The sequence below is a fragment of the Strix aluco genome, chromosome 11, assembly GCF_031877795.1.
Source record: "Strix aluco isolate bStrAlu1 chromosome 11, bStrAlu1.hap1, whole genome shotgun sequence".
Taxonomy (NCBI): domain Eukaryota; kingdom Metazoa; phylum Chordata; class Aves; order Strigiformes; family Strigidae; genus Strix; species Strix aluco.
The window spans coordinates 22663005-22677691 of record NC_133941.1 but is presented as its reverse complement, the minus strand read 5'-3'; the positions used below and the strand labels follow the sequence as shown (position 1 = coordinate 22677691).

Sequence of the window (14687 nt, the reverse complement as noted above, 5' to 3'; positions counted from 1 at the left end):
AGTTTCAGAAGTAATCTTAAAGACGACTGATTTTTGTATTTATGAAAATCAGTTTCTTTCATCACAAAAACAGTGTGATAGTGTGCAGTGCTTGATACTTTGGTGATTATGTCTTCCACTTGTAGCTAAAGCGTGTTGGGTGCCAAGCTAGACGTCCTGGAATCCTACCAGTGCTCGTAGAAGTGACTTGCGGCAAGCTCACACAGAATACGAAGGGATGATTTTGTTTGATGACCAGTGTAATGGCTGGAATATGATTTCCAGCATTGTTTCTGTGGGAGGGTGCTGTTCTGGCTGAGTATGATCCTTCTGTTCCCTTCTTTTTGCCTGTTACAATTAGATGCTTTGGGCTTACCTACCAAAAGGAGCGCTAAGGGATGCACAAGCATTCATCAGTGCTAGGTTTCAGACAGTCCTCAAGCAAGGGTAAATATTTCCATTTAGTGAAGCTGCACTTTAGAATATAAAGAAATAATTTGGTCCTCCTTTGTAACTGAATGTGTGGAGTATCCCAGCATCAGCCTGCAGTGAACAGGATTCCCTTTCTTCTGTGTGCTGCCAGTTCATACGAAGAAACTGTGACAAGCAGCAATTATTCACTGAGTAATATCTAGCACAGTGTCTTAAATATTTAATATATTATTCTGCATTCCTTTCCTCAACATTAAAAAGATGCAATACTACTCTGCTTCTAGCAACAAAGGCTTGATGGAGCTCGGAATTGTCTTTTCCCCCTCACACACGCTCTCTGGGTTGTCATTTGCAGACAGCAGTACTGGGGTGCTCCAAGTGCATTTCACTTCTTAGCCAAAAGATGATATATTTAAACAATCTTTATTTGGGATCAAGCTGTGGGTTTGCTTCAACTACAATTATTTAATCTGCCACCATTGTGCATTTTCATGCCAGAAGAATATCTTGGCTTTTCTCAGATTGGAAATTTTTCTTGCTGCTTGCACAATGTCTGCTTATGATATGTAGTTATTTGTAGCCTCTGTCAGCAGTAAGATGGGTAGTACTGTGGTCTCATTTATCCTCTGGTTAGCAGATAATGAAGCAGTTGCAGCCATCTGCACTGATGGAAATGGACTGCTCCTATCCCAACTTAGCATTATTCAGTAGAATTGAGCCCGTAGGGCTGGAAGTTGCCCCATGGGACCCTGAGAAGGGGAGACAGCCATCCTGAGCTATCACAGTGTGGGGACTCAGAAGAATATCCATTCAGCATAGTAAGAACCTCCATATAACTTTGCACTCCATCAAGGGAGTTACCAAATACCCTGTAAAAGGCTTACAGCGCAGACACAGTGCTGGACTACTAGAATTACTATATTCTGGTTATCCTGTCTCAGCAAGAGCATAGTTACTATGTGGTTCTGTTCCACTGGTGCTTCCTGCAATCACATTGGCGTCTGTCTTAGAAATGTCTTAATGATTTACATTGTCACTGTTCCATACCGAGAGACAGAATAAAGGTCTGTGTTTGTAATGCTGTCTCCCAGATCAATAACACTCCTTGTCTATTATCACAGCTGAGGAAACCAAGATTTAGAATTGTCAGTTCTTCAACCTATTCATTCTCTACCTTCTCTCTGTCCATATAGTATATAAGGAACTCCACCTTATGCAGTTTCAGAAGTAATCTTCAAGACGACTGATTTTTGTATTTATGAAAACCAGTTTCTTTCATCACAAAAAAAGCAAAGTAAAACAGAACTTGTATCATTGCTCAAGGTACCAAGAAGCTAATTGTATGTCTCACTTAAATGTGCAAAACCGTTTTGGAATATGATCTTTTAAATACCCAATTGCTAGGAATCCTGTACCCTCAGGTTTGCTCACTACACAGTGTGAATAACAGGTGTTATAGCCTGTGGCCCTGATTTTTGCTTCAGGACAGAACTCTCAACTAGAATTGTATTTACTCTTTTTGCCCATGGATACCTAAAGCCCACTGAATAAGACAGCAACTGTCTGAATTTCAGACCAATGATTTCTTGGTAATATTTTTATTTTTTTCTGCATAATACACTGCAGAAGTGGGCTATTTATGATTTCTGTGCTAGCTGATGGAAATAGATGCAAGCTCTAAGCAAGTTTGTAATTCAGGAGTTGTGTGTATCCATATTTTGTATAATTCTTTTAGCCTTGAAGGAGGTTGTTATTACCAACAATTACACGCATTCTTCAAGTTTCATGCTGACCGTGTCAGTGCCAAATAATCCAACTGGGTATAGCCCTGCGTGCCAAGTTTAGTTACAGTTCATGCAATGATTCCTCTGTCTTTTCTCTAAAATGTCAAGAATGTGCATGACGAAGAGATGTCGTTCAGCTGACTTCATCAGTGAAATTGGTGCAGATTTCCTCAACCCCTACCTAGAAGGACCTTGCTAACTCCATGGAAACAAACTCAAGATACAAAACAGCCTGCAGGGTTGTTTAGAGCATTTCCCTGATAATGCAGGATAGTTCTGTAGTTTATTTTCTTCTCTTTAGTGGTGGTATAAGGCTTAGCTCAATTTTCAGCCAATTCCTTGGGCATAGTTCTACAATTAATAGTAGTTTGGTTGGTTGGTTTTTAATTTCTTGTGTATGTACAAAGTAGAAATTGTACATATATAGACAAGTCTATTATATTTTAAATATTTTTATTATTAGATGGTGTATAGATTTCTTTCTGGACTGCAAACGTTCTGAGTCAGTGCCCATTAGGAATAAACAAATAGGGTTGTTAGACCTTCCTGTTTGCTTTCATTAGAGCTATGCAGTATTTTTTTTCCTATCCAGTAAATTTGCTAAAAAACAAACCAAACAAACCTCGTTTTGAGGTAACCTAAAGTAGATACATTTTTATTTTTCCTGTAGCAGACATTCCTGAAATTACTTTGTGAAGAATGAGATACTTTGTTTGCTGTAGCTTAATGATACTATGTTCGGGCTTTGGGTTATTTTTATGTTTTAAATTAACTTTCCACCTTTGAGCAGTGTTTGGAAAGAAACCAGAAGATTTAAATGGGATTTTAGATGTAAAGAAGGGGAGTGATTATACTAAAATTATTCTGTAAATTCAATAGGAATTAACTAACTTTCTGTACCCCAAATCCAGACCTTTCAATAGCTCTTAAACATGATTTCTCCTGTCTCTACTGGCTTTTTTTCTTGGCCACTAAACTTTGTTTTTCACGTTGCCAGTCTGCTCCTGAGGTTTTCCGCAATGGCAAGTTGAATCTGTGGGTGGGTAACCAGGTTAAAAGGCTGTGCTATAGCTTTTCCTGAGCATGTAACCCCCCCTTAGCATATGTCTTGGTTTCCATCTTGCTCCCCGGTAGTGACCTGTTTGTGGCTCTCCTCCAGGGAGGTTTCTTCAGTTCAGCCCACGCAGCTTTTTCTGTGTTTGACACTGTTTTCATATCTGATCTCCTCATAAGAAAGACAGTAATAAGCCTTTTTCCATAGGGCTGCTTTGATATTCTGTATTTGATTGAAGAGATTAATTGTGCAAAGTTTTGAACTTAGAGACTTTTACCATAAGAGACTCCATCATCTGCCTCTGTGCCCCCGGCAGCAGGGCTCCCCAGCCCCCCAGTGACACACCACAGGGGCCAGAGCTGCAGCGGGGTCTCCGTGACGCAGGCTGCCCACCACGTACACAGCATCTTTAAAGCAGATGAACTTTTGAAGCCCTTCCACCGCCACGGTGCCTGCGGGACTTGCTGGGCACTGAGCACATTGGCAGCTGCCGTGGCTCTGCGTTGCCAGCTACAAAATTGATTAGATCTGTGGCTTTTTGTGTTTTGGGCTTTTTAACTACAGTTACTAAGTACGTAAAGAATTGCTGATAGCATGCTGAACTGCTGTTAGCAGCAGCAAGGAAATTTCTAGAAAACTATCTCGGTAAGAACAGAACCTTTCAGCCATGTTTCAGGACAGCCCCAAGATGGGTATTTTTACTGTGGGAGCTGTGCTTTTTCCTCTGTATTTAAAAATATATGTATCTCCTGACTGAAGCTTTTGGTCATTGGGGAGCCTACCTTAGGTGTCTGTCTTCAGAAAGAAAAACGAGGTATTTTTAATGAAGCTGTAATCCTGCTACTTGTGATTGTATAAAGAGTCCCTGAGGTCACAACGTGCTCGGTGTCATTCGGCACCACAATCAAGGTTGCGCTGGGGTGGAGGCTAATCAGCACTGCCTTGTGTCTCATTACCATCTCTTCTTTATGCACAGCATATTGTCACTGCACAAAGACGGAGTCTGTTAAATATTTATTTATAGTAAGAAGGGCCAAAACTGTTAAGAGAAGACTTTTTAAAATCTGCGTTAAAAGCAAGGCAAAAAGTCACACTCAGTGAGCAGGTTGGCACTTCCATTAGCGTACTGGGTTAAGCAGGAAACTTAATTATAAGTAAATTAAGTTCACCCTTTTCAATTGTTAAACTAATAACGAGTCACAAAGCCAATGCATGTAAGCCACCCCCTCAAAATTCACCGCTATTCACAAATCTTGAACTCTGGAAGCAAACAAATTACAGGGTGGATTAAGCTCCTAAAAGCTATTTTGAAGCTTTAGTGCTTTAGCTAAAAGCTGTTTGGACATATGCTGCATTTATGGCCTCCTCCCTCCACACAACCCTGTTTATTTTTGTAAACATACTAGTAATCTTGGGATTAAAAGTAGAGATTTGCCATTGACTTACAAATACCCACTGTAAATATAATTAATGCAATTCTAATGCTAATTTTATGAACCTCCATAGACCATACACATTTATGGCTATATGAGCACAGGTTGATCTGTGGCCGTTTGTGTAAGGGATATAAATGGAGACGTGCAAATAACCATTTAAAAATTCTTTCTAACATCATGATGGAGTGTTCATTATGAAGCTTTGGCTAATATTTTATTACAGTCTGTGGAAAAACTGTTTTCACCCTAAAAATTTATATCCTGTTTATGATAAACCTGAAGACATGCTCAATGAGAGCAAGGCGAATTAGTAATACCATACTACATGTTAAAATATTGCTGCTTAAACATAAGCATAGTCATAATCTCCTCAGTACTCTACAGTATCTTAACTAAACTTTCTGCTGCAATAATTCTTTAGGATGACTCTGTAGTTGGCTTTTTTGGGTAGAGAACACAAAGCCACGGAAGGTAAGGATGACTGTTGTGTTAGTGAATATATTAAGGAATCTGATGCCCAGTGTGAGAAAAGTCAGCAAAGGGGCTGGAACTGCACAAGGCCCTCACAGAACTTTGCCCAGCAGTGCTATTTTTGCTTAGTGGACATACGAAGGATGAAAGCAATGTGGCCAGGAATATGTACTTGTAAGCTGCACAGTGCTGTTCTTCTGTGATCGTGATCTGATTTATGTGCACTGCCCTATTCTGGTGCTGCTCTTTGGCAGTAAGTCTTCTGGTGAAGACACTTTTTGCATCTTGAAATTACATACACGCCTAAAGTAAGCGTCAGCTTTAAATTCACAACGTGCTGAAAGGTGGTTTATGCTCAGGGAGAAATTCCAGCAAACATGATGAGAGAGTAACGCAGATCCGTTTGCCGTGGAACGAGCTAGCACCTTCAAGAAGGATGCTTGCGCTGCCTGAAGTTTTCAAGCATCTACAGCGTGAAGGTCTCTGACGCTTCCTAAGGCAGGCTGTAGGATTTGCATGTGCTAGTTTATGCCGAGGTTATGCACCGATACAGGTGAATTGAGCTGAGATTTTACTGCTAAGTGCACACAGTGCACAACTGAAAGAAGAAGACAGGTTCTGGAAATGCTTAATATAATGGTGCACAGAGTAGAACTTGTGTCAGTCATCATAGAACAACGTGTTGTCATTCATGTATAAGAAATATGGAAGGGTAGAGTGCTTTTAGAATATTGAAAATTGATCACATTTTGACTAGTTCAGAAAAATGTTTCCGTACTTCCCCGTTCTCTAGTGTATAGGAAATGGCAGCTGTGTTTTTTGTTTAGGGTTTTGGGGTTTTTTTCACATCCATGTTTAATGGCGTGCTAAGTAAGGAGGAAAATGTGAAGTCATTAAGCATTTGACATTTAAGAATACAATATTTTTGAATAGTTTTAATTCTCTATAATTTTATTCTTTTGCTATCACCTCAGGACTTCATTGGAAACGCGAAGCAGCATCTCAGCTGATCTGCTCAGGTACTGTAGTAATACAGATGTTAATTTTACGTTTGAAATAATAGAAATTACTCTATTCTGTGTCAGGTGTACATCACATAACTTTATCTTACAATGCATAGCCAGTAAAGACATTGACCAAATAGCTGGATTTTTCTGTTTGAGCGGGGATAGTTCACTCTCTTCCAGGATTTCCAACTTGAAATTCAGTTCTGGCTTCAAACACTGTATTCGTTCCCAGAGGAGCATGAGGGGAGGGAGGAAAGGTGTGTTTGTGCACGCACACAGGCAAAACCATCTCTCTCAGATTTTTTATAACCTTAGATTGTGCTGAAAACATCTGACCTTCCCTGGCAGTTTTAGACTGCTTTGAGTGAACAATACTGATTGTGTCCAAATGTCATTCATGTTTTCCATTGCTCAGCGTTTTGATAAAAGCACACGTATAAACTTCAGAGAGTACTGTCATATGAGTCATTGCAGTAACTGAGATTTTACTTTGATCACTCAATTTAGAAAAAAATGCTTAGCACTGTTAACACTGCATATCAAATGGGCACCTTGCATCTTTTATTCTCATAGCTGCACATTAAAGAGTGCATCAAAGTCACAGACTTCCTTTGATTAAGTTGGGGCAGAGTCCCTTCCTCTCAAATTGACAGTTGTTTGGGTAAAAGTCTTTCTTTGGAGATGTTATGGATTGAGGATGTGACTTTTTCCCACATTGTGTAGTTTTAACCTTGCTTGAACAAAACATTAGTGGGAACTGTTCTGTTTAACCTTATTCAGATTAAAGGCTCTCCCTGTTATTAATCTTCCATTATTTTCCAGTGTATGGTCTTCTGAAAGTAAAGCGTATGCCTTATTATCATTTCCTAAAAACACACGCACACACACACCCCCTATGTTGTAATGTTATCTTTGTCTTCAGCTCAGCATAGCAACACTAGACAATGTTCAGTCATGGCTGTAGTTTTGTTCCCATCTCCCGGTTTGACTGGAACACTGTTTCTTTGTGTGATAGGACAATGCAGGAAACAATGTCAACTTCCCCCCGCCCCGTTTTTCTCCAAACTTATTTTAGCAAGAACATCATGTAGCTGGTTTGTGATTTACCATTCTCTGGGATAAAGTTCCCAGAACCAGGTATTGCTGCCATCTTTATTCCAGGCTAGATAAATCTTTGTGAAAATAGCAGAGTTAAAAAAAATTCAGTGGACTTTTTTCCGTGGGAGGATATTAATGAGAAAGATGGGGAAGATTTAAATAGATGTAAGGCTGAATTTTAATGTTTGATGGGAAAAGTAAAAGGCAATATTCTTTGAGTAGGTTTAGTTGCACAGAGTGGATGTGTTTTCTAGGAACTGGAGTGGCTGAATCATTTTAAGTTGCTATGGAATCACAAAAACATGACTATTTCCTTATTTTAAACTATTTTCAATAAAATGAGACCATGTGACCATATCCACCAATATGGTCCCTGCCATTGCTGCATGGCCTCATGAACCATAAAGTTTAATACACGGTGTATGTGTTAAGTTCAGTGGCATTAGCTCTCATTAGTATGCATTCAGTGGGTAATGCTTTCTTAAGCCTGCAACAGAGACATGCAGGCTGGTATGGAATCCTTGATTGAGCTTCTTTATATTTCAAACAATAGTTTTGTAATAGCTTATCTTCCATCTTCTTTTAGAAAAAAAAATTTAACCTGTAAATTATCAGAGATTTTGAGACTTTCCTCTTTATCCCGTTCACTTTTATAAAACCTCTGTGCTCAGACGTTTTCTAAACTAATTCAAACAGATAATCTTGAGAATACTTGTAAATCTTTTACAGAGCTGTCTTTATAAAAAGTTATTTGGAAATAAATGTACTTGCATGCAGTAAGTCCTTTTGAATTTTGGGAATTGGGGTGAAATAATATCTGGGAGATACCAGATGAGGATGTAAAAATGCTACTCTTTAACTTCAAATGAAATAATTTTGTGATGTTTAACAACTCTAGGCTAAAACAGTCATAGGCTAAAACAGACATTAAAGAAATTTCAAGATTATTTCAGCTAACCCAGTTAATTTTTCCTAGGGTTAAATAATTATTGAAGAAACAGCATGTAAAATCTTAAGTCGACTTCAGTAGGTCAAATAAGCCTGTTCTGGAGCTGTAATTAAACAGAATTAAGGCTATTATTTTTAAGTAAAATGAAAGCTAGTAGTCAACTTCTTGTTACTGAATGTGTTCTCATGAACCTGTTGAGCAAAAATTTGCCTATGAATGACCCATAAAATGACATGTACTGATTAATATGAACCCATCCAGTGTCCTGTCAAGCAGTTAGTATTTTCTAGTCAGGCTACTTTTCTTGCCTTTTGCTCACTAAGTTCCTGTCCCCATCAACAAGGTAAGTTTGCCCTCAAAGAACCACTCTTCTAGTTCTCACCTGCTCTGGAACATTGTAATCTAGACTTCTGATTTTGTTAAATTTCAGCTGTATGTAGATTCCCTATCAGACAGATCCATTTGTTTCCCCTGGATTTATTTAGACTGCACTTGGATTCTGTAGGTTCAATTTGAAAGTTACACAGTTGTGAGATCAGAGGAAAGCCCAGTGCTGTAAAGAGTAAGGGCGGATGTGAAAAATTTGCTTATGTCCATTATAAAGAGTATATGTATGTATATTTTGTTTTGCACAGTTTCTTTCATAGTCTGCACAGTATTGTATTTATTTTGGATATTTTGAGTTGGACTCTGTCAGCTTTCAGCTGGTATCTGAAAATATTTTGTTTCCTAATATCTAAACCTTATTGTGGGCCTTCTGGAGTGTTGTATTACCAGACCTGTTTCAAATGATCCAGAAGTTTAAATATTTAAGTTTTGCAGGTATTTGTGGCATATTTGTCGTCTTCTGTAACAAATTGATCAACTAGCGTTTGTATGAGTTTAGAGAACAGACATGAAGAAAAGACATTCAGCATTAAGAGAACAGCAAATTTCTTACTATTCTACTTCATGAAATTTTGGCAACTTAGAGGCTTAATAACCAAAAATGAAGGATAGTATGAAATGACAATTAATATTAATCTGTGGGGGAGTGCATAAATCTGAGAGCTGTTTGAAGAAAAATAACTTTGTTTTGAGTTACTGGAGCTTTTCTAGGCAGCAGATCTTCCCTTCGAGTAAAGAGGGGGGGGAGAAGAGCTTGATTTTACATCCCTGATTCTCTGGGCGGCATCTCTGTAAAGCATGTCACCCACATGCCTGGGTGTCACAGCGGTGCAGCAGAGCCCGAGAGCTCTCTATGAACACAGCTCTTCAGCTCCCTGACTGGGAAAGGATTTTTGCTGAAATGGAACCCAGAAACGCGTAAGAGGGCGGGGAAGAGAGATCTGGTTTGCCAGAGCCTTTAACATGGAAGTCTTCCTTATTCTTTGTACGAGCAACCCAGGAAATTCTCCCACCAACTTGGATGTGGAGACTATTTGATTTCCAGTATCAAGAAAGGGACCCGATGTACAGGAGCTTTGTATTCTGTGAGCAGTGAGGCCTTTAAGCCTCCCAGGAACTAGCTCAGCAGCATCTGTTCGGTTGCACAGTATCTTGTTTTGTACACCTTGTATGTGTTCCTTGTATGATCCCCACTTTTTAATGTGTGCACCAGGGTATTGTGGAATTAGTATAGGAACCACACTATCTTGGTCTCATGATATTCCTGAGCTCCACAATGTATGAACCTCTAGTATGAAGTTTTTGTGTGTGGCTATTGGCATATTCCACCCTGGAGTCATGAAAGGCTCACGGAAAACAGTTTTCTTGCTGCAGGTTTACAATTTCTGTACTCCATGTACGTAGGCAGATACTCTGCTTTTCTGGGCAAGTGAAATATTTTTCAGGAATGTTCCTGGTTTATCACAATAAGGGTGCAAGTAAGTAAATAACAGTCATTCAATTTATGTATTTTATGAAGGGTTAAAGATTATGTAGCTAGACAAGTCAATGTTCCTGATTTCCCCAACCCCAACATATGAAATCAGTATACTGGTAACTCTAGCAGGCACGGACTTCATGCTGGGGTTATTTTATACAACACTTTCCCTCATCAATGGATTGCTTTACTTCAGCCTCAGGGCTTCATGGATTGACAGGACAACCATCCCTAAAAAAGGAGGTGTTGTACTGTACGATTTTTCACTTGCCCCTTTTTTTAGTGGCTGTTTTTGAAAGACTTGTCAGAGGCTTCAGTGCACTGCTGCCAGAGCTGCCTCTGCATAGCAAAACTCTAAATGACTATAGAAATTTTCAGTGAACTGCTCGCTTACGGTGCTAGTGCTGAAGCTGCAGCACGTCCAAAATTCCTACTCTTCTTAGGCCTGGGAATTCTAAGTCAAAGGTTTCGGTAAATGCCTTTCTGAAAGAACTAGTTCTATATCCAGGGTGAGCGTGAGATGAAGCTTAATTTTCTTTGTTGTTTTCTCTGGAAGACAAGTAAAAATGAAGAACATGTTGAGAGCATGGTGCTTTTCATTTGCAAAAGTCCTAATTAGCATTTTCTCTGCATGCAGCGCAGTATAATCAGCATTGGTTGCTCTCAGAAAATTCATGGGTACATAGTTTCTAGTCACTAAAGTCCAGTATTTTAGAAGTAAATAATTAAGTGACAAATAGCATTTTTTATTGTTGGTTTCTTTTTTTTTTTTTCTGGAAAGGGTATGATATAGAAAAGAATTTGTTTTGCAATGTGAACGGTCGAAGGATAAGTTTTCAGAAAAGTCTCATTTCAGGATCAAGTCTTTGGATGGTGTCTCTTGAGCTCAATTGTCTCAGTATGGCTTTCCCCTTTTCCTTCCTTGATCCTGAGGATAGCTGTTCTTGGTTATGAGTCAAGGCATTCCTTGCTGTTGCTTCTTTTTTTCTTTCTTTTTTCTTTTTTTTAAAAAAAATCTCAATTCAAAAGAATGTTCCAATAGGGAAAATTCAAACATAATTTTTTTTTTTTTTTTTGCTATTTGTTTGTTCTTGGAAATAAAGGGAAAAGGATTTCCGTGTTACCCCCTTGGCAGTATACCTTTGTAATGGACCAGCCCAGCCCAAGCCAGGAGACGGCACCAGGGAGACTGGGGAAGGCTGGGACTTGCCAGGAGGCACTGGATCTCAAGGACCTGTCATTCAGTTCCTCTTCAGATAAAACTATCCCTGAAAAACAGGGGCTGGTATTAGGGGTGAAAAGCTGGGATGGAAGATTTTGATATGAAAATCTAAATACCCTTAGCATGGTGGCATCACTGTCTTGAATATTGCCAAGCTAGTGAAGCCCAAGGGAATATGAGTTCGCAAAGAAAAATAGTCTTGAACTTTCACAGTATTTAATATTGTTAGGGGACTTGCTTCTCAAAAGGAAGCAATAATGTTTTCTTAGGAATCACTGCAACAGTACCAGCTCTGATGCTGGTCTGAAAGAAATCACAGTGAGTAAACGCAGGCATCACAGACAACTGATTATTTTAAAGAGAATCTTTAAAAGAAATTATTTTTTTAAAGGCCCAAATCAAATGTCCGTGCTTTTTCATGCAAGTTGCTTTTCTCATGATCTGTTCATTTCCACCACTCGCCCTATACTGTACAATGTATTTTTAGGGAAACACCAGATGAAGTGTGACATGAACATTTTTTAATGTTGTCTAGGCATAATTTACCTATTTCTTTACTTCACTAAAGAAACTGCCAATTCTTACTCAAATATTTTTATCATTTCATTTCAAGTAAACTTACACAAACCAGTTTTCTAAGAAGTTGCAAGGCACTTATGTAACTGAACAGTGACAGTGAGTAAAACCAGAAACCAAAAGGATCCCTAAATATAGCTGCTTATCCAGGCACTTGGGGAACTAGTTGCATCCACATGAGAAAGGAGCCTCTAGTTAAGCCTCAGGGGTCATATTTTTTAAACTGTGTTAATTTTTTTTTTTTTCCTAAAACCACCTGTCCAAGTGCCAAAATCTTTAAGTATTTCTTCAGATTCTGATTTTGGTTTTGTTGTTGTATCTGTTAGAAGTCTTAAGTTCCTATACCTTTTTGATACTAAATGTTTGCTCTTAGCAATTTTCAAAAACTCAGTAATATGAGAAATGCCCCCGAATTGTAGTTTCTGGGAAAGTAAATTTAACAGCAAACTGGACATAAGAGTTGGTCAGTCTCCACTAGGACACTTGTTATTTAACAACAACAACAAAAACTTTTTAAAAAATGATTAATTGCGATGGAAGTCCTCTCTAGTGCCGGTAACGTTTCCCGCCAAATAGCAGTGAGGGCAATCCCGCAGGACTGGGCGAGCTCCTGAGAAGCGGAGGTGCACGTTGGTGTGGAGAGGAAAGAGGAATGGGGGGGAGGTGGTAGAATGGGGCCAACGCCTTTCACAAGGGATAGAAATTAAATCGGGGCTCCTGCCGTGCCAGAATAAAAGCGATCCGCTCCCGCCACGCCGGGCAGAGGTTGCAGGTAGCAGCTGCTGCTCACGGGGAGCTCCCTCGGAAGCGCCTGCGGGGCTCCGGCCTCGGGCCTGCCCGGGGCCTGCCCCCGGCTCGGGCCTGCCCCCGGCCCCGCGCCTCGGCCCGGCCCCCGGCCCCGCCGCCGGGCGGCCGTTCCCCCTCGCCGCAGGCCAATGGCGGCGGCCGCTCCCCGCTGGAGGTTCCCGGCGTGTCCCCGCTGCCCCGGCAACGCCGGCGGCCGGCCCCGGCGGCGGCGGCGGGATGGCGGGGGCGGCGGCGGGGGCCGCCCCGCTGCGCGCCGTGGGGCTCAGCTGATTAGTTTCTCCTCACACAGACCGACCTGGCAAAGTGTGTTGGGAATAAGATAAGCATAATTTGGTTCGTGAGCGGGGAGGGTCTGCACTTCTGCCTGTCTTTTTTTTTTTTTTTTCCCTTCTTTTTTTTTTTTTTTTTTTTTCCCTCCCCTGTCATAAGGAGCCCACAGTTTTCATAGGTGCTGGCAGACAATGGAGCCGATGCGATTTACCCAGGAGGAGCTGATTAACAGAGTTGTGTGCTGCTCTATTTAACAAAAAAAAAAAGAAAAAAAAATAGAAAAAGGAAAAAAGCCTGCAGTTCCCATGTGATGGGATCATAGCACTGCTGTGATTATAGGGCAGTTGTTGTCAGATCTGATTGAGATAATTGCTTGCATTTTCCGAAGTTCTGTAAGCTTTAAGGATGCTTTCCAGAGGTCCTTCCAAAACCTGCACCGGAATATATTCACGTTGTTTGACCAGAGGGCTTTTAGAATGGCCTAAAATAGCCCGAAGGAGAAGTGGGATTTCTGTGTAATAACGGTTATCCCGGTAGCACTGGGGACTTTTGGAAAGATAAACTGCAATCAGGATCAAAGAGCGCACATGAATTTGTATCCTTTGTGCGACTGCCTCTTTGTATTAAAGTAGGATACTGTAACTGTGCAGGTGCTGTGCCATGTGCATGACTAGCTGCATATGTTGGTAGCAATTAGAAACACTTATGCTGCAGCAATAAGGAGAGGAGTGTGTTGGACTGGATTTGAGTCATTCAAATCATAACAAAAAGAAGTCTTGTGTTGTTAAAACCTAGCTGCAGACTACAGTTGCTGCAGTAGAAGTATTTGAAAATGCTGAAGTTAAAGGCCTTCTGCTTGGATTACTGGCAGTTTTTATGTCTCCAGCCTCTTCACGGTTTCTATAAAAGGTAAGAAAACATTAACTCTGAAATGCTTTTCAGAACTGGGTGGCTGCACATGATGCCACTAGTGCTTTTACTTGCTGTTCTCCTCTACTGCTGAAAGACAAATATGCAGGGGAAAAGGGAGTGGTAGAGAATTAATGAGAACTTGTGACAAAGATTGTAAAGCTGCTTTTTTATTGCATTAATTATCGGCCACTTTTGTCTCTGTGCATGCAGATGTGAAAGGTGATGATGCTGTTTGGTTTTAACATTTACTTTAAGTCACATCATCTCAGCTAAGACTCAATTAGTACTTTTTCTTCTCTGATATTTTATGTTTAGGCACAGTAGCTTGCATTGTGTGGTGTACAGACTGTAAATAGCACTAGGAGATTAATTGAAATGTCACGGAAATTTATGTAATGCAGAGAAGATCCTTTTTTCCCACAGATATTTAGTAATATAATAGTTCATCTTTCATCTCCCTCCCAGCACAAAGTGCACATCACAGCCATTCAAAGCAATGGGCACTTCACTTAGGCAGGTCTGACATACAGCTTAAATGATTGATGGTGAATGGTGATCATAAAGAATAGGACTGGGTGTCAGATGCATTGAGCTTGCCTATTTAATGGAACAGCAAAATAAGCAATTCCATTTAACATGTCCCTGAACTTACCCTGATGCTTTTTAATCTAAACTTCTGTTTTCTTGCTCTTGATTTACACTACTAAGCAGAGGGAATTATATGTATTTGAATTTTCTGGGGAAAAAGTGGGGATCACTCATTGTTAACAAAAACCATGCAATTCTTTAAAATAGGATTCTGTTCTTGTTATGTACACTTTCTGGT

General features: G+C 40.1%; 1 protein-coding gene across 15 annotated transcripts in view; it reads left to right on the top strand.

The window, feature by feature from the left end:
- Nucleotides 1-14687, top strand: part of IQSEC1 (IQ motif and Sec7 domain ArfGEF 1) — a 357026-nt gene that overhangs the window by 189959 nt on the left and 152380 nt on the right. For 3 of the 15 annotated variants that reach the window (XM_074836686.1, XM_074836691.1, XM_074836692.1), the window contains one exon: nt 6131-6175. The exons of 11 other annotated variants lie outside the window; for them this stretch is intronic. In XM_074836686.1, the coding sequence (XP_074692787.1) occupies nt 6131-6175 (45 nt within the window). Of the gene's footprint in view, nt 1-6130; nt 6176-12968; nt 13859-14687 lie in introns of those variants that run through there. One more of the 15 variants, XM_074836695.1, reaches the window with a different exon arrangement.